The following is a 27,752-nucleotide window of genomic DNA, read 5'->3' as shown; positions in this document are numbered from 1 at the left end:
CTCTCAATGCCTTGATCATGCTTAGTTGCCCCTTTAGTGTTGTTAATGTTCCTGTCTCCTCCACTTCCTCTGGCAGCTCATTCTAGAACATCAATTATTCTTTCTGTGAAAAATTTACTCCCCGCTCCCATTTAAACCTCCACCCTCTAATCTTCAGTGTGTGCCCTCTATTTCAGATGCCTGTCTACGCTGTCTATGCTTGTAATTTTAGATACTGGTAACATGTCACGTCTCAGCCTCCTAAACTCTACTGCCAGTGTCCTTCAATGCCTTACCTTCTGAGTCCCTAAATGATTCACCGACTGAGTCTCTGTGTCACACCGTCTGAGTCTGTGTCACACCGTCTGAGTCTGTGTCACACCGTCTGAGTCTGTGTCACAGCGTCTGAGTCTCTGTGTCTCACCATCCGGATCTCTGTTTCTCACTGTCCGAATCTCTGTTTCTCACCATCTGAATCTCTGCTTCTCACTATCTGAGTCTATGTGTCTCACCGTCTGAGTCTGTGTGTCTCACCGTCTGAGTCTCTGTGTCTATGTGTCTCACCGTCTGAGTCTCTGAGCCTCAGTGTCTCACTGTCTGAGTCTCAGTATCTCACTGTCTGTGTCCACCCACACCTGACTGTACACCAATGAATCCCAATGCTGTTCCATCCTGTAGGCTTGGCCTGAAGATGCGCTGGAGAAGGTGGCCAGTCATTTTCTGGATGAAGTGGAGATGTCTCAGGAAGTGCATGGTGAAGCTGTCTTCATGTGTAAACACTTCCATCAGTCTGCCACTGGCCTGTCTGAAAGGTGTGTTTAATCCAGTTTCATTGTTGGTATTATTCATTTCATTGGGGTTGTCTTTCTGTTTGCCTATGAGTGAGTGATTCCTTTCATTCTTTTAACAGTCGTGTTGCTACAGAAGTTCAGAGAATGCAGGATATGAGATATTAAACACAAATGCCAGGACTAGGGGAGGGAGTGGTATCACATCCCCCACAGACCTAACATTTCGTGTGTTGGAATTGGTTTAATATTGTCACATGTACTGAGACACAGTGAGAAGCTTCTCTTGCATACTGTTCCTGCAGATCAGAGTATTGAGGTAGAACAAAGTAGAGCAATAACAGAATACAGAATAAAGTGTAACAGCTACAGAGAAAGGGCAGTGCAGGAAAACAATAAAACACAAGATCATAATGAGGTAGATTGTGAGGTTAAGAGTTCATCTCATAGTAAAAGATAGTCAATGGTTACAATAACAATACTGTTTATATTATTTTTCAATTGTCTTGTAAAAAGGTAATATTAATTTTTGAGCAGATTTTCTAAAATGCTTCATTAATTTCAGTCTGTCTCTGTTATAGTTTTATTAATAGTAAAACAATGAATAGTCTTATGTAAATTTTCTACAGGATACATCCTACTTCCTTAAACAAATCCATGATTATTGTTATTAATTAAGATCAGTTATAATCTTTGCTCAAAATTACCATGGCCCACAAGAGAAATTTTGAGAAGATTATCCCCAGTTTGGGCATACGGCCTGAAACAGGCCCTGTACAGACTGCTGTACAGACCCTCCCCAAGCAGCAGGGCACATGGGGGTGAAACAAGTGTGATCTGTTGTTTCTGATTTCCTACCACAGTATTTCCAGTAACTTTCCAATGTACAACCTCTTCAGATTCTACAACTCTCTTCAGAGGAGAACTTACGTCACACCATCCTCCTACCTGGAATTAATTAAAATCTTTAAAACTCTGCTGGAAAGGAAAAGACTGGAGCTATTAACCAACAAGAACAGATACATGGCTGGATTGGAGAAGTTGGATTTTGCAGCCTCTCAGGTAAATTTAAGTGAAATCTCTCTTGATGTTCTTTGCATTTAGAGCAGACCAGATGGTCAGTCTCTTTGATTTGCAGGAATTAAACCAATTGAGACATGATCATTCACTTGTGTGGAAAGGTCATCCCAGACAATGTCTCAAATATCCATCTGCTGGTTCTACTGGGTTGCTGCTGAGGCCTGCTGGGTATTCAGCAGTAACCCTCTTAACCCAGTACAGGTGAGAGATGGAAATAAAACCCGAACTTTTGTTTGCATTGCGTGGCCCTGAACTCCCGGTTTCCTGAGGGAACAATCTTCATTCTCTTCACCCCAGCAAAGCTGAGGGGAAGCTCAGAGAATGGCATTTCACCTTGCCAGTGGGATCATTGCAATCTCAGCACTGTTGAACAGATGACCTACCATGGCAGCCTTCAGTCTCACACCATCCTTCCCCTGCCTCTAAACTGTCGGATTTCACTCACCTCTGAATTATACCTTCTCCACATACACAGCATCACTAACTCTCTTGATGACCCCAGCTCACTCTGCTGCCCCTTCATCTTTTCCAGTGCTTTCTTACCTCTGCACTAACCCTCTCAACTCTCAATGGGACAACATCATCTTGTGGCTGAGTGAGGGGAAGGGAGAGGTGGGAGAACGACCAATAGAAGGTCATAAACACCAAGGCAGGGGACACATTGTAGTTTCTGTGTCTGTTGCATCCACACACACTCATACAAACACACTCACACTCACTCTTACACACACACTCAAGTCAAATCAAGTCAAGCCACTTTTTATTGTCATTTCAACCATAACTGCTGGTACAAAACATAGTAAAAATGAAACAATGTTTCCAGGACCATGGTGCTACATGAGCAATACAAAAACTACACTGAACTACGTAAGAAAAAACACAAAAACTACACAAGACTACAGTCCTATCTAGGGCTGCGTAACGTGCACAAAACAGTGCAGGCATTACAATAAATAATAAACAAGACAATAGGCACAGTAGAGGGCAGTAGGTTGGTGTCAGTCCAGGCTCTGGGTATTGAGGAGTCTGATGGCTTGGGGGAAGAAACTGTTACACAGTCTGGTCGTGAGAGCCCAAATGCTTCGGTGCCTTTTGCCAGATGGCAGGAGGAAGAAGAGTTTGTATGAGGGGTGTGTGGGGTCCTTCATAATGCTGTTTGCTTTGCGGATGCAGCGTGTGGTGTAAATGTCTGTAATGGCGGGAAGAGAGACCCCGATGATCTTCTCAGCTGACCTCACTATCCATTGCAGGGTCTTGTGATCCGAGATGGTGCAATTTCCAAACCAGGCTGTGATGCAGCTGCTCAGGATGCTCTCAATACAACCCTCACTCATACACACACACTCACTCTTAATCGCACATACTCATGCACACACACTCACACTCACTCATACACACACTCGCTCATAATCGCACATGCTCATACACACACTCTCACTCATACACACCCACTCACTCATACACACATTCTCACTCATACACACACTCTCACCCATACACACACTCACTCATAATCGCACATGCTCATACACCCGCACACTCATACACACACACTCATTCTCAAACACACTCATACACACTCACTCACATTCACACACACTCATATTCACACATGCTCATACACACACCCACACTCATACTCATTCATATACACACACTCGTACTCATGCACATCCTCACTCATACACAGACCCTCACACTCACTCATACACAATAACACACACTCATACTCACTCATACACACTCACTCACTCATACATACATGCATACACACACACTCACACTCACTCATACATGCAGACACTCATACCCAATCATACACACTCAGACATACACACACACTCAGACACACACTCTTACACACAAATTCATACTCACTCATACACACACGCACTCATACTCACACACACTCACACTCATACAAACACACTCACTCATACACACTCACACATACACACGCACTCATACACACACAATCGCACTCACTCATACACACATACTCACACTCACTCACACACACTCACTCATACACTTACATAGATACACAGAGACCACGCATGCACACACACTCACACTCACTCATACATGCAGACACTCATACCCAATCATACACACTCAGACATACACACACACTCAGACACACACTCTTACACACAAATTCATACTCACTCATACACACACAATCACACTCACTCACACACACTGACTCATACACTTACATAGATACACAGAGACGACGCATGCACATGCACTATGGACACAGACACAAACCACACTCAGGCAGACACACAGCGTATGCATATGGTTAGGTGCGCGCACACACACACACACACACACACACACTCGCATGCACACATGCACATTCACACGCGCACACACATGCACGCACACATTCACACACACACGTACATGCACGCACATGCATACACACATGCACACACATACAGACACACAGGTATGCACACACACGTGCACGCACACACACACAAACGCACATTCACGCGCACGCACACACACACACACACACACACACACACACACACACACACGCGCATGCACACATGCACATTCACACGCGCACACACATGCACGCACACATTCACACACACACGTACATGCACGCACATGCATACACACATGCACACACATACAGACACACAGGTATGCACACACACGTGCACGCACACACACACAAATGCACATTCACGCGCACGCACACACACACACACACACACACACACACACACGCACACACACTCACACTCAGAAGTTCTTTCCCACATTTTTTCAGCATCCTGTCCTCCAACTGCCTGTGCGATGGGGAACACCAGGAACACCACCTTCAGGTTGAAGATATTCCCACCTCACCTTGGTCCCTTCGGACTGTCACCCTGGCTCTACCCTCACTAGCCAAGGGAGCATCCTCTCTATGTCCAGCCTGAAGAGCCTGGCCTGAACTTTGTATGTTTCAATGAGAGCTCTTCTCATTGCATGTGACAGGCACAATCTACCCAGTCCATCCTCATTATACCCCAGGGACCAGTCTTCTGACTTGCCCTGCACCCTGTCTGGGCAGATGTACTTGTTTTTACATACCCAGCACACCGTACCATTGCTGTAGGCTCACCAGGGCCCAGGTTAACGGGAACAATCAGGTTAATGGGAACAATATTTTATCACATACCCCTTGAGGGGAATAAAGAACCAGCAGAGATGAAAAACACTTTGGAGTCCAGTATTGCTACTAATTAATAATATTTATTAGTAACTACGCAATACAGTAATACAAATGCAGATAAATCAAACAGGTTAGCAATGACTATATATAAGTAAGTAAATCATTAAGTGTGGAAATATATGTGAAAAACCAAGCTTCTTCAAATCTGGGGGTAAAAAGATATAGTCTTACGATGATGAGTAAAGTTCAATTCAGTTTGTGGTATTGAGTTGAGTAGTGATGGAGAGAGAGAGAGGGAGAGATTTGAGTCTTCAGGTGAGTTGACGCCGTCGATCTTCCCGTTGTCCTCCAAAATCCTTTAAAAGTCACCAACTGTGACCACAACAAAGGGGACCGTTTTTCTGTGGTGGAGCTATCGACTCAGGCAAGGGTTGCACATATGGACAACTCCCCACTGGTCAATCCCTTTTCTCACTGCAAGAGCCACTGATCGATCCTCCAAAAACCCACTTTTTCCTGTGGGCACAACAAAGCTCATTCAGTGTCCAAAACATGTGCCTGAGGTCGATATAATCTGACCTCCTATTTATCTTACTGTACTGAGTACCAACTGTCATTCAAATAACTCCTCCTTCCTTTGTCTGTGTAAGAAATGTACAAGCAGGCAAATGTCCTTGGGAGTATAAACACAGTGCCGAAAAAATCATAACATCGATTGTCCATCAAATAACACCGCCCACAGTCACCATAGCGACTTATGAGCTGCTCAGTGCTCTCTTTCTCCAAACTCAGCAGAAATCCAAAAGTTACTCCCAGTGCCTTAAAGTGACAGTCCAAAAGTTAGCCTTCATCTCTCTCTCTCTTTCTTTCTCTCTCTCTTTTCAAAACAAGATATCGGTGTTAAATAACTCTTTCTTTTCAAAAGCACAGTTCATAGGGGTAATCGAGCACAGTTCGTAGGGGTAATTCAGGACCCGGTCACAATATCCTAGATCCTGCACTCAAAGGGATAGTACAGTGAAGTCCACAGACTTTCTTAGCTGCCTGCTAAACTCTGTCAGCCTCCAGTGACTGAAGCACAAGGACACTCGGTGCACATCTCCCAACCCATCACTGATTAAATCACATATTACCTGGTAGTTTTCTGAATGCAGTGAATGACTTTCACATTTATTTACCAAGCATTTCCCCACTCACACAAGTTGTCTAAATCACCTTGAAGCCTCTCTGACACTCAGCACAGCTCACATCCCTGCAGCCTGCTATGGTCAGCAGACCTGGCAGCCTACAAGTGCATCAAGGATTTTTAAATTGCTTGTGTGATACACAACTCCTATTTGCCACTCAACAAAATATGTCAGGATACCTATTTATGGCTTAAATACAGGAATGAACTGCTGACCCCAGTGAAGAGGTTCTTCCAATAATCTCTCAGAGACCAGCAAATATTCTGCATATGACATTTGGCTAGAGTGACCTGCTTTGAGGTGTTCCAGTTGTTGAAAATTGGGCTGAGGCATATCAGGTGCTTACAGTGAGCACAGAGAGCAGTTCCTACACCTCTTCAGTTTGGACAGTTCTGATCAGAGGATTTCCTTACCGATCAACACAGAACATAGAACACTACAGCACACTACAGGCCCTTCAGCCCACAATGTTCTGCTAACCCTTAACCTAACCCTTCATTCCTGCATTTTTCTGTCCATGTATTCCCCATTTTCTATCCTCTGCTCCATGTAAAAGGTTCACTTTTCTATTTGTAGAGAAAGCACAAATGTGAAACCTTCCCAATCCCTGCAAACTTAGCAGGTTGTCAAAATTGGTGAGATAACCATGCTTTGTGCATGGGTATTGGAGGTCTCCCAATGGTCTTGCTCTTGGGTTCAGACTTGTCTTTAAGGCATATAGTAGTCTTGGTTTTTATCGTCCTCGGAGGGGGAGGCAGAGGGAAAGGGGTGGACAGGAGCTGGAGAAGGATGCCGTTGGCCCAATTCCTCCAATCCATTCCTTGCCATGTAACTGTCGAAGTGGCTTAACCATTGCATTTGCCTCCACCACATCCTCTGATAGCTCGTTCTATACACCCTCTGTGTGGAAAAACATGCCCCTCAGATCCTTCGGAAACTTTTCAACCCTGTGAGCTTAAATGTGAGTCCCACATGTAGGAACAAAGACTGTGACTTTGCCTGTACCCCTGGCGAATCCCTTTGGCCAGACTGTTAGCAGGAACAAAGACTGTGACTTTGTCTGTACCACTGGCGATTCCCTTTGGCCAGACTGTTAGCAGGAACAAAGACTGTGACTTTGCCTGTACCCCTGGCCGTTCCCTTTGGCCAGACTGTTAGCAGGAACAAAGACTGTGACTTTGTCTGTACCCCTGGCTGTTCCCTTTGACCAGACTGTTAGCAGGAACAAAGACTGTGACTTTGCCTGTACCACTGGCGATTCCCTTTGGCCAGACTGTTAGCAGGAACAAAGACTGTGACTTTGCCTGTACCCCTGGCCGTTCCCTTTGGCCAGACTGTTAGCAGGAACAAAGACTGTGACTTTCCCTGTACCACTGGCGATTCCCTTTGGCCAGACTGTTAGCAGGAACAAAGACTGTGACTTTGCCTGTACCACTGGCGATTCCCTTTGGCCAGACTGTTAGCAGGAACAAAGACTGTGACTTTGCCTGTACCCCTGGCCGTTCCCTTTGGCCAGACTGTTAGCAGGAACAAAGACTGTGACTTTCCCTGTACCACTGGCGATTCCCTTTGGCCAGACTGTTAGCAGGAACAAAGACTGTGACTTTGCCTGTACCCCTGGCCGTTCCCTTTGGCCAGACTGTTAGCCGGGGCTCAGCACTGTGATTTGTCTTGACCCAGATCGTGCTAATGCAGGAGGAGCTGACTGGGCTGAAGCCATTGTTAATGCAGCGAGGCCAAGAAACAGAGGAGCTGCTGTCTGCCATCACCAAGGAGACGCAGGAGGTGGAGGTGGTAAAGGGGGTGGTGGAAGCGGAGGAACAGGCGGTGAACACAGCGGCGCAAGAAGCACAAGCGATTAAGGTGAATGTGTGTCCACCCCAGCAGCTACAGGAACTCCACTCTCCCAACCCCCTCGCCTCTGACTGTGCTGATGGTTCCAGAGGCCAGAGGCTGGAACCTCACAGGCCAGCTGGTGTACAGCTCTGCACCAAACTCTCCCCTCATCCATATCATCACACAGGCGATCAGTGCGGTAAATGGGAATTTTTACGAATGACCACCTGCTGGAAGCCAGGTTTGTGTCTCTGTATCAGACATCCTGTAACAGTGTGGCGGGGCTGAGGTTTCCATCGCTGCTGCCTCACGGTCCTGTAGGGCAGCCTCAGGAACGCTGATCCACGTCAGCAACAACAGAGCACAGAAGAGCCACCCCATCACCCCTCATGGTCTCCCAGATATTCCTCAGGACAGACTCTCAGGATTAGTCAGTCCCATTGCAGGGGATAGTGACAGGTCAGTGTGTCAGTGACAGTGGCAGTGTGACACCAGCCAGCATTTTACGTGGCGGCGACACAGTCACACCAGTCAGTGTGTTAGTGACCACAACACGGTCACACTGGTCAACGTGTCAGTGATGGAAACACAGTTACACAAGTCAGTTAACACACAGTGTTGGACACTGTACTGGGAGTAATGATGGACACAGTGATGGACTGTACTGGGAGTAATGATGGACTGTACTGGGAGTAATGATGGACACACAGTGATGGACTGTACTGGGAGTAATGATGGACACACAGTGATGGACACTGTACTGGGAGTAATGATGGACACACAGTGATGGACACTGTACTGGGAGTAATGATGGACACACAGTGATAGACTGTACTGGGAGTAATGATGGACATACAGTGATGGACTGTACTGGGAGTAATGATGGACACACAGTGATGGACACTGTACTGGGAGTAATGAATGACATACAGTGATAGACTGTACTGGGAGTAATGATGGACTGTACTGGGAGTAATGAAGGACACACTGTGATGGACACTGTACTGGGAGTAATGATGGACTGTACTGGGAGTAATGAAGGACACACTGTGATGGACACTGTACTGGGAGTAATGATGGACACACAGTGATAGACTGTACTAGGAGTAATGATGGACTGTACTGGGAGTAATGATGGACACACTGTGATGGACACTGTACTGGGAGTAATGATGGACTGTACTGGGAGTAATGATGGACACAGTGATGGACACTGTACTGGGAGTAATGATGGACACACAGTGATGGACTGTACTGGGGGTAGTGATTCCCAGTGGGTTCAGACAAGGTGCTGTGCAGGAAGGTTTCTGCAGCAGTTGGTGGAGTGGCTCCAGGTGCTGCTGAGTCTCAGTGTTGGAGTAAGGAGTCAGGGGTCAGTCCAGGCTGATGAACTACGACCGGTGACCCTGCTTCCTCATGCTGAGGTTGCAGCTCTTGGCGATTCTGTATCGACGACCTCTGCTGACGGTGCAGTAAAGTCTGAGGTCAGTGGGTCAGCCAGTGGCTGGGCTGAGCGGACACAGTTTATCACTTCGCTTCTGGGGTGGGCAGTATTTACCACTGAGAAGGCAAGTTTGCAGAGGAGTGGGGGGGCACCTTTGGGTCATACAGCACTGGGTGCTGACTCAGAGACTGCAGAGGACAGGAATTGAGGATGGGCACTGAGGCAGGGCCAGAGTGCTCACGGCTGGAGGCAACCCAATGGATCCCCCTCCCTTGAGAGTCCTTCCCCAAGTCCACCCACACAAGAGACTCCCCCACCCAGTCGTGCGAGTGTCTCCCCCGTGAGTTGAAGTGACAGGGTTGACCGGTAGCAATGAGTGACGGGCTGCTCTGTCTGCAGGAGGAATGCAAGCAGGAGCTGGACGTGGCTCTGCCTGCACTGACTGCCGCCATCATGGCTCTGGACACACTGAAGGCCAGCGACATCGCCATGGTGAAGGCGATGCAAAACCCCCCCGCGGGTGTCCGCCTCACCCTTGCCGCCATCTGTGTGCTGAAGGTAGGTCTGCTCTGGGTGATGGATGGAGTGGGGTGTTGGATAATTGGTCTGTCTGGGAGAGGTGTTAGGTTTCATTGGGTGCAGGTTTGGGTGTTGATGGGTGGGGTGTTGGATGACAGGTGTTGGGAGACGACAAGTGGGGTGTTGGATGATGGGTGTTGGGTGATGATTGGGTGGGGTGTTGGATGACGATGGGTGGGGTGTTGGGTGACGACGGTTGGGGTGTTGGGTGACAGGTATTAGGTGACAACAGGTGGGATGTTGGTAAGATGGGTGTTGGGGTGTTGGATGACGGTTGGGTGTTGGGTGACAGGTGTTGGTAAGATGGGTGTTGGGTATAGGATGGTGGGGTGTTGGATGACAGTTGGGTGTTAAGGGTTGGGTTGGGGTGTTTGATGGGTGTTGGTAAGACAGGTGTTGAGTGATGATGGCTGTATTATTGGATGATGGGTGTTGGTAAGAAGGGTGTTGGGTGTTGAATGGTGGGTGTTGGGTGATGATTGGGTAGGGTGTTGGATGGGTGTTGGATGACGATGGGTGGGGTGTTGGGTGACAGGTGTTGGTAAGATGGGTGTTGGGTATAGGATGGTGGGGTGTTGGATGATGGTTGGGTGTTAAGGGTTGGGTTGGGGTGTTTGATGGGTGTTGGTAAGACAGGTGGTGAGTGATGATGGCTGTGTTATTGGATGATGGGTGTTGGTAAGAGGGGTGTCGGGTGTTGAGTGGTAGGGAGTTGGATGATAGGTGTTGGGTGATGACAGGTGGGGTGTTGGTGAGACGGGTATTGGGTGACGACGGGTGGGGTGTTGGGTGACGGATGTAGGGTGGGTTTTGGGTGGCACTAGGTGTGGTGTTGGATGACTATGGGTGGGGTGTTGGGTGACCATAAGACCATAAGACAAAGGAGCATAAGTAGGCCATTCGGCCCATCGAGTCTGCTCCGCCATTTTATCATGAGCTGATCCATTTTATCCTATTTAATCCCACTGCCCCGCCTTCTCACCATAACCTTTGATGCCCTGGCTACTCAGATACCTATCAATCTCTGCCTTAAATACACCCAATGACTTGGCCTCCACTGCTGCCCGTGGCAACAAATTCCATAGATTCACCACCCTCTGACTAAAAAAAATTTTTCGCATTTCTGTTCTGAAAGGGCGCCCTTCAATCCTTAAGTCATGCCCTCTCGTACTAGACTCCCCATCATGGGAAACAACTTTGCCACATCCACTCTGTCCATGCCTTTTAACATTCGAAATGTTTCTATGAGGTCTCCCCTCATTCTTCTAAACTCCAAGGAATACGGTCCAAGAGCGGACAAACGTTCATCATATGTTAACCCTCTCATTCCCGGAATCATTCTAGTGAATCTTCTCTGTACCCTCTCCAACGTCAGCACATCCTTTCTTAAATGAGGAGATCAAAACTGCCCACAGTACTCCAAGTGAGGTCTCACCATCGCCTTATAGAGCCTCAACATCACATCCCTGCTCCTATACTCTATTCCTCTAGAAATGAATGCCAACATTGCATTCGCCTTCTTCACTACTGGCTCAACCTGAAGGTTAACTTTAAGGGAATCCTGTACGAGGACTCTCAAGTCCCGTTGCATCTCAGAACTTTGAATTCTTTCTCCATTTAAATAATAGTCTGCCCCTTTATTTTTTCTGCCAAAGTGCATAACCATACACTTTCCAACATTGTACTTCATTTGCCACTTCTCTGCCCATTCTTCCAATCTATCCAAGTCTCTCTGCAGACTCTCCGTTTCCTCAGCACTACCGGCCCCTCCACCTATCTTCATATCGTCAGCAATCTTAGCCACAAAGCCATCTATTCCATAATCCAAATCGTTGATGTACAATGTAAAAAGAAGCGGCCCCAACACTGATCCTTGTGGAACACCACTGGTAACCGGCAGCCAACCAGAATAGGACCCCTTTATTCCCACTCTCTGTTTCCTGCCAATCAGCCAACGCTCTATCCATGTATGTAACTTTCCCGTAATTCCATGGGCTCTTATCTTGTTAAGCAGCCTCATGTGTGGCCCCTTGTCAAAGGCCTTCTGAAAATCCAAATATACAACATCCACTGCATCTCCCTTTAGCCTACTGGTAATTTCCTCAAAAAATTGTAATAGGTTTGTCAGGCAGGATTTTCCTTTAAGGAATCCATGCTGAGTTCTGCCTATCTTGTCATATGCCTCCAGGTACTCTGTAACCTCATCCTTGACAATCGATTCCAGCAACTTCCCAACCACCGACGTCAAGCTAACAGGTCTATAATTTCCTTTTTGCTTCCTTGCCCCCTTCTTAAATAGCAGAGTGACATTTGCAATCTTCCAGTCTTCCGGAATCATGCCTGAATCTATCGACTTTTGAAAGATCATCGCTAATGCCTCCGCAATCTCCACAGCTACTTCCTTCAGAACACGAGGGTGCATTCCATCTGGTCCAGGAGATTTATCGACCTTTCGCCTATTCAGCTTCCTGAGTACTTTCTCTGTCGTAATTGTGACTGCGCACACTTCTCTTCCCTGCCACCCTTGAGTGTCCGGTATCCTGCTGTCTTCCTCAGTGAAGACTGATGCAAAATACTTGTTCAGTTCCTCTGCCATCTCCTCATCTCCCATTTCAATTTCTCCAGCATCATTTTCTATCGGTCCTATATCTACTCACACCTGTCTTTTACTCTTTATATACTTGAGAAAGCTTTTAGTATCCTCTTTGATATTATTTGCTAGTTTCCTTACGTAGTTAATCTTTTCTCTCTTAATGACCTTCTTGGTTTCCATTTGTAAGGTTTTAAAGACTTCCCAATCCTCTATCTTCCCACTAATTTTTGCTTCCTTGTATGCCCTCTCCTTAGCTTTAACTTTGGTTTTGACTTCTCTTGTCAACCACGGTTGCATCCTTTTTCCACTCGAAAATTTCTTCTTTTTTGGAATATACCTGATTTGCACATTCCTCATTTCTCGCATAAACTCCAGCCACTGCTGCTCTGCCATCTTTCCCGCCAGTGTCTCTTTCCAGTCAACTTTGGCCAGTTCTTCTCTCATGCCACTGTAGTTTCCTTTACTCCACTGAAACACCGACACATCAGATTTCGGCTTCTCTTTTTCTAATTTCACAGTGAACTCAATCATGTTATGATCACTGCCTCCTAAGGGTTCCTTCACCTCAATCTCTCCAGTCACCTCCGGTTCATTACACAATACCCAATCCAGTACAGACGATCCCCTAGTGACGATGGGTGGGGTGTTGGACGACGGGTTTTGGTAAGATGGGTGCTGGGTATTGGGTGATGGATGTTTTGTGTTGACGGGTGGGATGTTGGATGTTGACCGGTGTTGGGTGATGACAGGTGGGGTGTTGGATAATGGGTGTTGGGTGTCGATGGGTGGAGTGTTGGATGACGGGTGTTGGGTGTCGATGGGTGGAGTGTTGATGACAGGTGTTGGGTGACGACAGGTGGGGTGTTGGTAAGATGGGTGATGGGTGTCGACGGGTGGAGTGTTGGATGATGGGTGTGGTAAGATGGGTGTTGGGTGTTGATGGGTGGAGTGTTGGATGACAGGTCTTGGGTGTCAATGGGTGGAGTGTTGGATGACAGGTGTTGGGTGTCAATGGGTGGAGTGTTGGATGACAGGTGTTGGGTGTCGATGGGTGGAGTGTTGGATGACAGGTGTTGGGTGACGATGGGTGGGGTGTTGGATGACAGGTGTTGGGTGTCGATGGGTGGGGTGTTGGATGTTGGGTGTTGGTAAGATGGGTGTTGGATGTTGATGGGTGGAGTGTTGGATGATGGGTGTTGGGTGACGACAGGTGGGGTGTTGGATGACGGGCGTTAGTAAGATGGGTGTTGGATGTTGATGGGTGGAGTGTTGGGTGACGACGGGTGGGCTGTTGGATGATGAACCCTTACATTCTAACTCTGAGGGAGTCCCCATGTTACTCAGAATGTACTGGTTTAGGCCAGTGGCAGTAACCAGGTGTTCGCTGCCTCAGAGCGCTGTGTGTCTGGCAGGCCGGGAGATACTGGAACCTGGAGTGGGCTAAGTCAGAGCTGTGTGGCAGCTTATGCTGAGATGCCCTTTGGAAAAGGGGGCAGACCAAGTGGTGGTCGATAGCCCTTCAGTGAGGTTCAGGAGGAAAAGCTGATGGCTCTGTATGTCAGCAGCACTTGTGTTTTGGGCCAGTGAGGCCGGAAATCTCGCTGGGTCCAGAAAAGCCCAACCCTGAACTATAGCCCAGACTTTAGTTCACCTGCCAGCAAGTCCCTCGCTGGAGAGTTAGGCCTCAAAGTTCCTAACATGCTAATAGGGCTGCTCAGAACTATATTTGCAGTGTGACCAGGGTATTCTGTCTGTGATGTCAATATGAACTCTGAGCCCATGTTAACGTTTATCTCTCCTGTTGAGGGGATTAAACCTGAGAAAAAGGTGGACGTGAACGGCAAGAACAGCGATGACTACTGGCCTCCTGCCAAGAAGATGCTTGGAGACATGAAGTTCCTAGAGTCACTGAAGGTAGAGGTCACTGGCAGCCAGGGATTGTTGGAGGTCAGGTTCATTGGGGTGTCAGGGGTCTCTGAGGGTCACAAGTCTCAGTGGGAGCACAGGATGCAGACAGAGCATGATCCTGCACAGATTTGAGGGGGAAGTTCAGTAAAACAAGAGTAAATAAGAACTGTTGTCTTTGACCAGCGGGGTTGAATTCCTCACTGCAGATGCATTCATGTGTTACAGTGTGCTGAAGCTGTGGGGTTAGTGTAGACTAACTGGAGGAGTTAGGGTGGAGCTCGCGAACACCACACCATCTGCACTTGGGGGAATAGCAGACTTCAAGCTGGAAAGCGACATGTTGTATCGTGAGTTAGACCTCAGTGTCGGCAGAATCACACCCCTCAGACCTCTGGGTTCCAGTTAGTTTTCATCTTATTAGGGGCCCCACTGTCTGGGCTAACGGGAGTACCTTACACAGCCGAGCTTTAGCAAGCTCGCGGTGGAGGGGGATCGTGAGCTATTTAAATGTCGTAGAATTATCAGGATCCACCATCTCCTCAGGAAGTAAATTACACTCCCTTTGTGACCTAATCAATGTTTCATAAAGTTGTAAACTTCTGCGGCACTCCCACACAGCCCTTCCTCTCTGTGGGAATCTCCTGCACAGCCCTTCCTCTCTGCGGGAATCTCCCGCACACACCTTCCTCTCTGTGGGAATCTCCTGCACAGCCTTTCCTCTCTGCGGGAATCTCCTGCACAGCCCTTCCTCTCCGAAGAAATCTCCTGCACACACTTTCCTTTCTGCGGGTCTCTCTTGCACTGCGCACTCTCTCTGCGGCCACCTTCCGCACTCCTTGAACTCCCTAGTCCCCTCCGTACCCCCTCTCCAGCCCCTCCGTACCCCCTCCCCAGCCCCTCCGTACCCACTCCCCAGCCCCTCCGTACCCCCTCCCCAGCCCCTCCGTACCCCCTCCCCAGCCCCTCCGTCCCTCCATACCCCCTCCCAGCCACTCCGTACCCACTCCCCAGTCCCTCCGTACCCACTCCCCAGCCCCTCCGTACCCCCTCCCCAGTCCCTCCGTACCCACTCCCCAGTCCCTCCATACCCCCTCCCCAGCCCCTCCGTACCCCCTCCCCAGTCCCTCCGTACCCACTCCCCTGTCCCTCCGTACCCACTCCCCAGCCTCTCCGTACCCCCTCCCCAGTCCCTCCATACCCCCTCCCAGTCCCTCCGTACCCCCTCCCCAGTCCCTCCGTACCCAATTCCCAGTCCCTCCGTACCCCCTCCCCTGTCCCTCCGTACCCCCTCCCAGCCCCTCCGTACCCCCTCCCCAATCCCTCCGTACCCACTCCCCAGCCCCTCCGTACCCACTCCCCAGTCCCTCCGTACCCCCTCCCCAGCCCCTCCGTACTCCCTCTCCAGTCCCTCCGTACCCCCTCCCCAGTCCCTCCGTAGACCCTCCCCAGCCCCTCCGTACCCCCTCCCCAGCCCCTCCGTAGCCCCTCCCCAGCCCCTCCGTACCCACTCCCCAGCCCCTCCGTACCCCCTCCCCAGTCCCTCCGTATCCACTCCCCGACCCCTCTGTACCCCCTCCCAGTCCCTCCATACCCACTCCCCGACCGCTGTGTTGCCACCTCCTGCTCTCCCAGACCGGTCTGTTCCAAGTTTAACCAACATTTACAGATCACTTTGCAAGGGACTGATGGGATCTGCCCTTGCTGAGAGAGTGGCAACACTGTCAGTGAACTGGGGGTGAATATATAACCTCAACCTGGTGTGGGCCGGAGTGAAACACTGTCAAAAGCAGTCTGCAGCAAAGGCTGTAACCGTATCTACAGTACAGCTCTTGTCATAGATTCATAGAGCACTACAGCAGAGAAGCAGGCCATTTGGCCAGTCTAATCTATGCTAGACCTTTACTCTGCCTAGTTCCATCGATCTACACCCAGACTATGGCCTTCCAAACCTCTCCCATGCATGTACTTATTCAAACTTCTCGGAGATGTTGGAATCGAACTCATATCCACCACTGCCACTGGCAGCTCGTTCCACATCGCACCACCCTCTGAGTGAAGATATTCCCACTTGGGATCCTCGCCACTTCTTGATTCTTTTATACCAAATTGAAGGCTCCCTGGGCAAGCACAGTTTGAACTCGCAGTGGAACTGCAGTATGAAGCTGCCTGAGTCACAGAGACGCAATCTTGCCTCCCGAGCTCAGAGTAATGTCAGTGAGGAATGGGCAAGCCGTTCACTCATCACCAGTGGCTCCATACTATGGAGCTGCTAACAGCTCTTCCAAGAAGTAAGCTCACAGTCAGGAGAACAGTCTCAGCAACAAGACATCACATTCCTATCACATGCGGCGGGGCATCGATACGGTCTTTTCCCAGGATTGGGGAGTCTGAAGCTGAAGGGCATGGGCTTAGGTCATGGACGTTCTGTAGTCAGAAGGATTAGCTTAGTTAGGTGTTGTAGTACACCCTATCCTCGTTACAGTATATGCGAGGGATGCATTCTTCTAAGTTGATGCACAATGTGAAATTGCATAATGTGAATAATTATTTAAATGGAGAAAATAGGGATGTGTTCCAGAGGGCTTCCTAAATATGTTTTATCTGTAATTTATTCGTATTTTTATACCAATACGACACAAAAGCAGTACTACAAGACAACATTTATATTACATTTAATCAATTTAAGGTAATAATCAATGTAATAAATCACAGAAAGTTAACATCCTCTAGTGTACAGTATTCACCAACAGTGGCAGGTGTGTTCGCTCCGGGAGATGAGTGGTTGTTGTGGTGTCGGGCAGCTTTACACGGATAAGGTGGATGGTTGTGGTCGTCAGGATAATATCAAGCACAGCAAGGGGTGAAGGAAGACTCACAGAACTCTTAGAACTGCTGGCAGCAGCAAATTACAGTGATTTGCATAAAATGGTGAGGGTTGTTTGCTTGGCAGCATTTTGTTTTAAATTTGCTTGTAGGGAAGAAGGGTTGACAGCAGGGAACATCTGAAATGCTGACTCTGTTCTAAACTTGGGTCCATGTCCATCGCCATTTGTGCCAAGTGTTCCGACTTCCACCATTCCCTCACCGTTGGTAAACTCCCGGGATTTTCAAAATCGTCTGTTGCTTGCAGCATCTGAGAGATAGTTCGCGGTAAAAAAAATACGTACACCTTGAATGTGGATTACACCGGTCGAGTGGTTGAATCAGCGATGTTGTGTTAAGCGACAGGAAACACACTGTTATGTTAGGATGAATGCTGTCCAAATGCTTAGGATGGCTGGCGCATTGTTAAGCAAGAAAAGAACTTTAAAGGCAATATTCTGTTCCCCACAGTAGCGTCCCGCAGCTGTGTTACCTTCAGCTGATGCCGTGCTGTTTAGATTTCCAGCTCTTTTTCCAGTGTTAAAGCAGTTCTCTGCCGCTTGGCTGATGGCCCAAGACATGACATTGGACGCTTGGGATGCATAATTAAATATTTCAAGCACAGAATCACTGCACCGTAGGTAAAATGAACAGAAGTTTAAGATCGCGCATCCACACCTTGCCAAAACCAACGCGAGAGTGGCGGAAGTGAGACCATGAGGTGTGTGCACGTGACTTGTATTGGTGGGAAGGCAGTGCTCCTCGCATAACTGTGAATTTTGGACACATACAACGAGACGTTGGTAGGAATAGGTTTCTCGCATAACTGTGAATCCACATAGTCTGAAGGCGTATATAACGAGGATAGGGTGTAATTAATTTGGTACAACATTGTGGCCTGAAAGCAAGGCCTCTGCTTGTGAGATTGTGGTGATAAAACCCCTCAGCTGGACTGAAGAAGAGTTTTGGCCCAAAATGTCAATTGTTCATTTCCCTCCGCAGATGCTTCCTGACCTGCCGAGTTACTCCAGCATTCATTGTGTATAGCACAGATAGGGGCTTGGACAACATGGATGAGATGGGCCAAAGGCCTGTCTCCGTGCAGTGTGACTGTGACGTGTGTTTGATGAGCTTCACTCTGTGTCTAATTTAGGCAGCAGTTTAGCTGAGTGATACGGCAGTAACTGATTGCATTCTCAAAACCTGGCAGTCAGGAGAAGCCTGGGTCAAGCAGAGAGTGGAACTAACTAGCTCCTGTGTAACATTCGCCCCTTAACAGCTTCTCCTCCACAGGACTTCGATAAAGACAACATTCCTGCAAAGGTGGCAGCTCACATCCGAAAGGACTTTATCAACAACCCTGACTTCCAGCCAGCCATCATCAGGAACGTGTCCTCAGCCTGTGAGGGCCTCTGTAGCTGGGTCCAGGCCATAGACATCTACGATAATGTGGCAAAGGTAAACCAAGCCGTGGTGACTCATTCCCATCGAACCCTGACCCAAGGTGAGAGGGCAGCATGCAGAACATGTAACACCCACAAAGCTCTCGTTTAAGGTATCAGCCATCCTGTTATAAACCAGCCTTGGTGTTCTGGGAGAGACAGTGATGTTGGTTTGTTATCCTTCCAGTGAGTCTAGAAGGTTCTGCATGGCCAATGCATTGCTTCAAGGTGCCAGGAGTGGGAAATCCAGAGCACACAGGAGAGCAGGAGCATCAGAAACAGGCCATTTGGCCCATCAGCCTGCTTCACCATTCAATAAGATCATGGCTGATCTGGCCATGGACTCATCTTCACCTACCACCTTTCCCCCATGACACTTAATTCCCCTACTATGTGAAAATCTATCCAACCTTGTCTTATATTTATCAGGATAGCCTCTACTGCTACCCTGGACAGGGAATTCCATAGATTCACTACTTTCTGTGAAAAGCAGCTTCTTCTCATCACCATCCTAAATCTATTCCCCCGAATCTTGAGGCTGTATGTCCTAGTTCTAGTCTCACTTGCCAATAGACAGAACTTTCCTGCCTCGACCTTACCTATTTCTTTGAAATTATATATGTCTATAAGGTCCCCTCTCATTATCAATTTCAGCAAATATAGTCTCAGCAACTCAATCTCTCCTCATAGGCTAATCCCCTCATTTATGGAATCAGTCTGGTGAACCTGCGTACCCCAGTACCCTGCACAGTTGCAGCATAACCTCCCTGCTCTTAAATTCAATCCCTCAAGCAATGAAGACCAACAATCCATTTGACTTCCTGATAACCTGGTGCACCTGCAAACCAGCCTTCACACAGCAGCATGCTGCAATCTTTCACCATTTAAATAATAATCTGACCTTCCAGTTTTCCTTCCAAAGTGGCTGACCTGGCAATGAGCAACATGGTACTGCATCTGGCCAGACGCTTACCCACTCACTTTCCCCATCCATAGCGCCCTGCAGACTTGGCATCTTTCCTTTTCCCACTCAATTTGTTGTTATCAGCAAATACTACATTGAATGCAGTGCTGACGGCCCAGAGGGAGCACCGATGTCCATCAGCATTATGTGGGGTTGGACTTGATCTTAATGCATCCTTAAACAAAGGAGAGAGCCAAGCTCCAAAGCTGAGAGGGTTGGCTTTCTCAGCAGCTCAGATTGCAGAGCCTCCCACCATCACACCACCTGGCCCGAGCAGTGGCAGCTGTCTGGTGTAAGTGCATGCTGATCTCTTTCAGGTGGTTGCCCCTAAGAAACAAAAGCTGGCACTTGCCGAAGCGGAGCTGGCAGTGCAGATGGAGAAGCTGATCAAGAAGAGAGCTGAGCTGTTGGAGATTGGGAACAGACTGCAGAGGCTGCAGAATCAGCTGTCCCGGAAACTCACGGAGAAACAGCAGCTAGAACACAGCATCCAAGTGACCATGTGAGTTCCTTCGGCCCCCAGCTCCCAGACTCCGAGCTCTGCAGCAAACATTTGCCTGGAATGTTGCACAATCCAATCCTGCAGATGCTGCAAGTCTGAAACAAAACATGTGGCATGGCTTACTGATTTCTTCCAATGTTTCCTGGTTTTGATTGGCGGATTTGATGATGTGCATCAGCTCCAAATGCTGAGTGTGATCACGAATGTTCTGTTGTCAGATAGGTAGGCACGCATTCCATATGTGATAGCATTAAACCAATCCCAGAGCAAACTTGCCTCGGAGTCTCTGACCCTGACTCCGTGTTCACCGTCCACACTTCTCACTCAGCACCCACACACGCTAACATTCTGTCCTCACCGTCTCATCAACCAGAAGATACAGATACCACCAGGCTCACGGACAGTTGCTGCTCTGCTGTTCGAAGATTATTGAACAGTTTCCCAGCACCAGCCTCCAAGTAGCCATGGCAGCAGCCTGGCATTACAGGGGAGAGAGAGGAGACAGTGGGTTTGAGGGGTGCTGCACATTGTCTCCCGCCCCTGACAGGCTACCTTGGTTCTAGGTTGAAGCTGGAACGTGCAGAGAAGCTGATGGATGGTCTCAGTGGGGAGAGGGAGCGGTGGACCAGCGTTGCAAGGCAGTTGGAGGGTGCGTACCAGAACATCATTGGCGATGTGTTGCTGAGTGCCAGCATGGTGGCCTACCTCGGGCCCTTCACCCCGGACTTCCGGCAGGTGAGGCTCAGCGCCTGCAGACAGGTGGGAGTGGAGGGGGCGGGATAGGGATCGTGCGCTGGTTTGCATTGTCCTCATGGTGAGCCAAAGAGCCTGATCCTGTGCTGTGCTGCTCTGTGCTCTGCTCTCCTGTGTTCTCTAGAGCAATAGAACAATACTGCCTAGAAAATGACCCTTCAGCCCAACTGGTCTATGGCAACTAAAGCATTCTCCCGCTCTGTCCTCCCTGCAAGTCCCACGTCCCTACAACCCCTCCCCCGTGTACCTGTCCAAATGCCTCCTAAATATGGCATCTGTGCCACTTGACCACTTCCTGTGGCAGCTCTTTCCAGGTACTGTATTCACTACCCCCTGTGAGAATCGGGATCCGGTTTAATTAAATATTAAAATTTTAAATTATAAACCAAAAATAGAAATAGAAAAATGGGAAGTAAGGTAGTGCAAAAAAAACCGAGAGGCAGGTCCGGATATTTGGAGGGTACGGCCCAGATCCGGGTCAGGATCCGTTCAGCAGTCTTATCACAGTTGGAAAGAAGCTGTTCCCAAATCTAGCCGTATGAGTTTTCAAGCTCCCGAGCCTTCTCCCAGAGGGAAGAGGGACGAAAAGTGTTTGAGCTGGGTGGGTCGTGTCCTCGATTATCCTGGCAGCACTGCTCCGACAGCGTGCGGTGTAAAGTAAGTCCAAGGACGGAAGATTGGTTTGTGTGATGTGCTGTGCCATGTTCACGATCTTCTGCAGTTTCTTTCGGTCTTGGACAGGACAACTTCCATACCAGGTTGAGATGCACCCTAGAAGAATGCTTTCTATGTGGATCTATAAAAATCAGTGAGGGTTTTAGGGGACAGGTCAAATTTCTTTAGTTTTCTCAGGAAGTAAAGGCGCTGGTGGGCCTTCTTGGCAGTGAACTCTGCTTGGTTGGACCAAGTCAGGTCATTTATGATATTGACCCCAAGGAACTTAAAGCTTTTGACCTGTTCCACTTGCGCACCACCGATGTAAATTGGGTTGTGCGGCCCGCTACTCCTTCTGAAGTCAACAACCAATTCCTTCGTCTTGCTGACGTTGAGGGATAGGTTATTGTCTTCGCACCATGCCACCAGGTTCTTAATTTCCTCTTTGTACTCAAACTCATCATTACTAACTCAAACTCATCTCTACTAAGATGGCGCCGATAACTGGCGACTTTGCGTGTGCTCTCCCGAGCAAACTGCCCTCTCCACTATCCTATACCCGAGAAACCCTTCTTAACCTCCAATCTGCTACATCTAGCAAGATCAACAACGCCCTGGCAAAGCTACTGACCCAGCTGGAGACCACCATGCCAGAACTGCTTCTTAAACTCCGGACCGCACCTGGACCCGACCAGCGAGGCCCACCACGTTCCCGGAGACCCGCGGTCTGCTACCGTGCCGGAGAGCTTGGAGACACGGCCCATTCCGACCAGCACCTCTCCGGAGCAGACGACCACACAGAAGTGACGGCGGAGACCTCAAGGTGCCCCAGACGCTTCCCCGGAGTGACCACCGTAAAGCCCCGTCGGGCGCTCCGGTTCGGGCCGAGTGACGGGGAAGGCTCTGCTGCCACTAAATAGAAGACATTCTTGCATCTTTGGCAGGTGGGGAGAGGTTTTCAAAGATTATCTTGTCACAAGCCTATCTGCAGATGGAAATTGAGGAGTCGAGCAGGAAGTTCCTCCCAATCAACTCTCATAAGGGACTGTTCCAATAAATTATCTCATCTTTGGCATCGCATCAGCTCCAGCAATTTGACAAAGAGCAATGGACCAAGTGCCCCAAGGTATCCCAGAAACACAATGTTACCTGGTGACATCATCGTGACCATAAGACATAGGAGCAGAATTGGGCCATTCAACACATCGCGGCTGCTCTGTCATTCCATCATGATTGATCTCAAATCCCACTCAATCCCATACACCTGCCTTCTCGCCATATCCTATGATGCCCTGACCAATCAGGAAACTATCAACATTCACTTTAAATATACCCATGGACTTGTCCCCCGCAGCTGTCTATAGCAGAGCATTCCACAGATTCACTACTCTCTGGCTAAAAGAAATTCATCCTTACCGCTGTTCTAAAAGTTTACCCCTCAATTCTGAGGCTGTACCCTCTAGTTCTGGATACTCCCACCATAGGACACATCCTCTCCACATCCACCCTATCTAGTCCTTTCAATATTTGGTAGGTTTCAATGAGATCCTCCCGCATTCTTCTAAATTCCGGTGAGTACAGGTCCAAAGCTGCCAAACACTCCTCATATGTTAACCCCTTCATTCCCGGAACCATCCTCATGAACCTCCTCTGGACTCTCTCCAATGACAACACTTCCTTTCTGAGATATGGGGCCCTAAACTGTTGACAATACTCCAAGTGCTGCCTGACTAGTGTCTTATAATGGCTCAGCATTATCTCCTTGATTTTATATTCTATTCCCTTTGAAATGAGTGCTAACATTGCATTTGCCTTCTTTATCACAGACTCAACCTGTAAATTAATCTTCTGAGAGTCTTGCACAAGGACTCCTAAGTCCCTTTGTTTGAATTTTCTCCCCATTTAGATAATAGTCTACACTATTGTTCCTTTTACTAAAATACATTTATCTTACATTTCCCAACACTGTATTCCACCTGCCAATGTTTTGTCCATTCTTCCAATTTGTCTAAGTCCTCCTCCAATGGCATTGCTTCCTTAGCACTACCTACCCCTCCACCTATCTTCATATCATCTGCTAATTTTACCACAAAGCCATTATCCAGATCATTGACAAACAATGTGAAAAGTAACGGTCCCAACTGAGGAAGACCACTAGTCACTGGCAGCCAACCAGAAAAGGCCCCCTTTATTCCCACTCGCTACCTCCTGCCTGTCAGCCATTTCTCTATCCATGCCAGTATCTTTCCTGTAATGCCATGGGATTTTATCTTCTTAAGCAGCCTCTTGTGTGGCACCGTATCAAATGCCTTCTGAAAATCCAAGTAAATGACATCGACTGCCTCTCCTTTGCCCTCCCTACTTGTTGCTTTCTCAAAAAGCTCTAACAGATTTCTCAGGCAAGATTTCCCTTTACAGAAACCATGCAGACTTTGACTTATTTTATCATTAGTCTCCAAGTACCCTGAAACCTCATCCTTAATAATGAACTCCCAACACTTTCCCAGCCACTGGCCTATAATTTCATTTCTGATGCATTCCTCTCTTCTTAAAGAGTGGAGTGACATTTGCAATCTTACAGTCCTCTGGGACCATGCCAGAATCAAGTGAATCTTGAAAGATCATGACCAATGCATCCATTATCTCTTCAGCAACCTCTCTCAGGACTCTGGGATGTAGTTCATCTGGTCCAGGTGACTTATCCACCTTAAGACCTTTGAGTTTGCACTATTTACTCACTCCTGCTCCCTGACACTCATGTACCTCTGGCACACTGCTAGTGTCTTCCACAGTGAAGACAGATGCAAGGTTCATCTGCCATTTCTTTGTCCCCCATTACTACCTCACCAGCATTATTTTCCAGTGGTCAACTCTCACCTCCCTTTTACTCTTTAGATACATGAAAAAACTTTTAGTATCCTGCTTTATATTATTGGCTAGTTTGCCCTCATATTTTACCTTTTCCATTCTTATAGCCTTTTTAGTTGCCTTCGTCCTGATGAAGGGTCTCGGTCCGAAACATCGACTGTACCTCTTCCTAGAGATGCTGTCTGGCCTGCTGCATTCACCAGCAACTTTTATGTGTGTTGCTTGAAATTCCAGCATCTGCAGATTTCCTCGTGTTTTAGTTGCATTTTGTTGGGTTTTAAAAATTTCCCAATCATCCAACTTCCCACTCATTTTTGCTACCTTATATGCCCTTCCCTTAGCTGTTATGTAGTCCTTAACTTCCTTTGTCAGCCACGGTTGCCTACCCCTGCCATTTAAGAACTACTTCTTCTTCTGAGAAACGTATCTATCCTGCACCTTATGAACTATTCCCAGAAACTTCAACCATCTCTGCTCTGCTGTCATCACCACCAGTATCCTCCTCCAATCCACCTGGGTAAACTCCTCTCTCACGCCTCTGTAATTCCCTTTATTCAATTGTGTTACTGATACATGTGACTTGTGCTTCTCCCTCTCAAATTGCAGTATGAATTCAAAGTATATCCTTGGATGTTAAGCTCCCAACTGTGACATTCTTTCAGCCACAATTCAGTGATGCCCACAACGCCATACCAACCAATCTCTAATTGTGCCATGAGTTTATTCACCTTATTCCAAATGCTATGTGCATTTAAATACAGCACCTTCAGTTCTGCATTCTTTGCCCTTTTAAATTTTGCCTCTGGTACAATTTAACTCTTTGCTCTGTCTGCATTTGTACCCAATCATTGGCTTGTCCTTCCTTACATTCACGTGACACCCATTATCTACCTGTAAACCTGCTGGCTCATCCTCAGATCTGTCATCCTGGTTCCCATCACCCTGCCCACAAGGATATTGGTCCCCCTCAGATTCAAGTCTGACTGGCAAGAATGATGAAGAGCTCCTCCAGAACCTTGGTAAGGTGCTTACCAGGCTGAGTGATTATGGTCTGCGCACAAAGAGAGAGAAGTGTGAGCTTTTCAAGAATGGAATCTCATATTGTGGACATGTCATTGACAAGCATGACTAAACAGGTCACAAGAGAAGACTGAAGAGGTGCTGCAGGCACCCAACTGGAAAATGTCACAACTCAGGGCATACAAACTACCACCACCAGTTTCTCCCAAACGTTGCCCCAGGGCTGCACCCTTTGAACGCACAGTTATAGGCAGGAGCAAAGTGGGAATGGTCAGAAAGATGTGAAAGAGCATTCAAGGAAACAAAGAGACTAATAACATCCGATGAACTGCTCACCCATTATGGCCCATCGCTGCCCATCAGACTAGCGTGTGATCCATCCCCTTATGACATTGGAGCTGTTTTGTCACACATTATGAAAGATGGATCTGAACATCCGATTGCATTTGCTTACAGATCATTGGTGAGCTCAGAATGCAACTACATACAGATCGACCGAGTGGCCCTTAGTCTAGTACGGGGAATAGCGAAGTTCCATCACTACCTCCACAAACAGAAGTTTATACTAGTGACAGATCACCAGCCCCTCGTGTCCACTTTCATTCCCAGGAAGGGAATTCCAGTGATGACTGCTACAATGTTGGTCACTATTCCTAGGAACCCACTCTTATGACATAGAGTTCAAGGGTACCAACCAACGCAGCAATGCTGTTGGCTTGTCACATCTTCCACCGTTGGCAACTGAAGAAGAGAAGTCTTCATACGTACTGTGACCCGACAGAAGTGTTTCACACTGCAGTGGTGAACCAGTTGCCAGTAACAAATGTTGAAATACAAAGCGAAACAAGGAATGACTCGACATTGTCAAAAGTCCATGACATCACCATGCAAGGATGTCCAGCTCGTGGCAACCCTATGTTTCCAGAGTTCTTGGTGAGACAAGACCAACTGTTGGTAGGTCAAAGAATGTGTGGATCTCATGTTGTGGTTCCTCTAAACTCCACAGCAGAATGTTAGAAAATCTGCATGAAGGACACTTGGGTACAGTCAAGATCAGTCTCACCCGGAGTTATGTCTGATGGCCGGAAATAGATAGTCATATTGAAGGCTTGACTAAAAGTTGTTCAGGATACCACAAAGTTCAAAATGCACCCCCAAAGGCATTGTTACACCCATGGGAGTGACCGTCTTCACCATGACTAAGAATGCATATTGACTTTGCTGGGCCATTCATGGACTCCATGTTCCTGATTGCTGTGGGTGCTCATTCGAAGTGGCAGGAGGTCATACCAATGAAGTCAAACACCTCAGCAAAGACTATCTCTACTCTGAGGGTTATCTTCACCAGAAAAGACTTACCTAAAGAAATTATGAGTGACATCAGACCACAATATATGTATTTCTTTATCAATCTTTTTATTAATTTTAAAAAAAGGGCAAACAAGAGAATTATCTCAAATATCTATATCAATAACAGTACATATAAAAGGTAAAATAAACATTATCAAGATTATACATAGTAGTAATCTATAATATCTAATAAAAAGTAAGATAATTCTCCTCTTATCATTTCATAAAAAGAAAAAAGATAAAGAAACTTTAATAATTTTTTTATGTATATAAAAAAGAACCCCTCTATTCTCTATAAACAAAAACAAAAGACCACAATACATGTCAGAAGAGTTCAGAGTACTCATGAAAAAAAAAATGGCATTAAACATTTCAAGTCCAGCTGCTGCACTGTGTCTAAAAAGTGAGGCTGAGCTGTATTTCCATGAAGTAAAGTACACAACAGTCCCTGATGTCCCTCTGGTACAGCAATCTTGTTCTGAGGTCTTCAGTTTTATTTTCTAGAGACTGGAAATTTGCCAGCAGAATAGTCAGGAGTGTGGTTCTAAGGGCTCTGTGGTTTCGTCATACCTGAAGACAAGCTCACCTTCTACGCTTCCTTTTCCTTAAAGGGAAAATACACTTGTGACCAGAATCTGCAGTCTGAGGTCTGCCAATTTTGAGTATCAATAGATTTTTTAAACATCTTAAAGCAATGCTGCTTACTAAAGTACACATGTGACTGTGGATTTCATCTGTAATTGTCCAAAATGAGAATATCTAATT

The 27,752-nt window shown here is 47.5% G+C and overlaps 1 protein-coding gene across 1 annotated transcript in view; it reads left to right on the top strand.

Moving 5' to 3' along the window:
* LOC134359584 (dynein axonemal heavy chain 3-like) overlaps positions 1-27,752 on the top strand; it is a 542,314-nt gene that overhangs the window by 367,238 nt on the left and 147,324 nt on the right. Inside the window, exons 46-53 of the mRNA XM_063073083.1 lie at positions 658-791; positions 1,667-1,829; positions 7,893-8,075; positions 9,892-10,050; positions 14,471-14,578; positions 18,728-18,892; positions 20,158-20,342; positions 20,906-21,077. Of these exons, the coding sequence (XP_062929153.1) occupies positions 658-791; positions 1,667-1,829; positions 7,893-8,075; positions 9,892-10,050; positions 14,471-14,578; positions 18,728-18,892; positions 20,158-20,342; positions 20,906-21,077 (1,269 nt within the window). The remainder of the gene's footprint in view (positions 1-657; positions 792-1,666; positions 1,830-7,892; positions 8,076-9,891; positions 10,051-14,470; positions 14,579-18,727; positions 18,893-20,157; positions 20,343-20,905; positions 21,078-27,752) is intronic.

This window comes from Mobula hypostoma, chromosome 20, assembly GCF_963921235.1.
Source record: "Mobula hypostoma chromosome 20, sMobHyp1.1, whole genome shotgun sequence".
Lineage (NCBI taxonomy): Eukaryota > Metazoa > Chordata > Chondrichthyes > Myliobatiformes > Myliobatidae > Mobula > Mobula hypostoma.
This window is presented reverse-complemented; position numbering and strand designations above follow the sequence as displayed.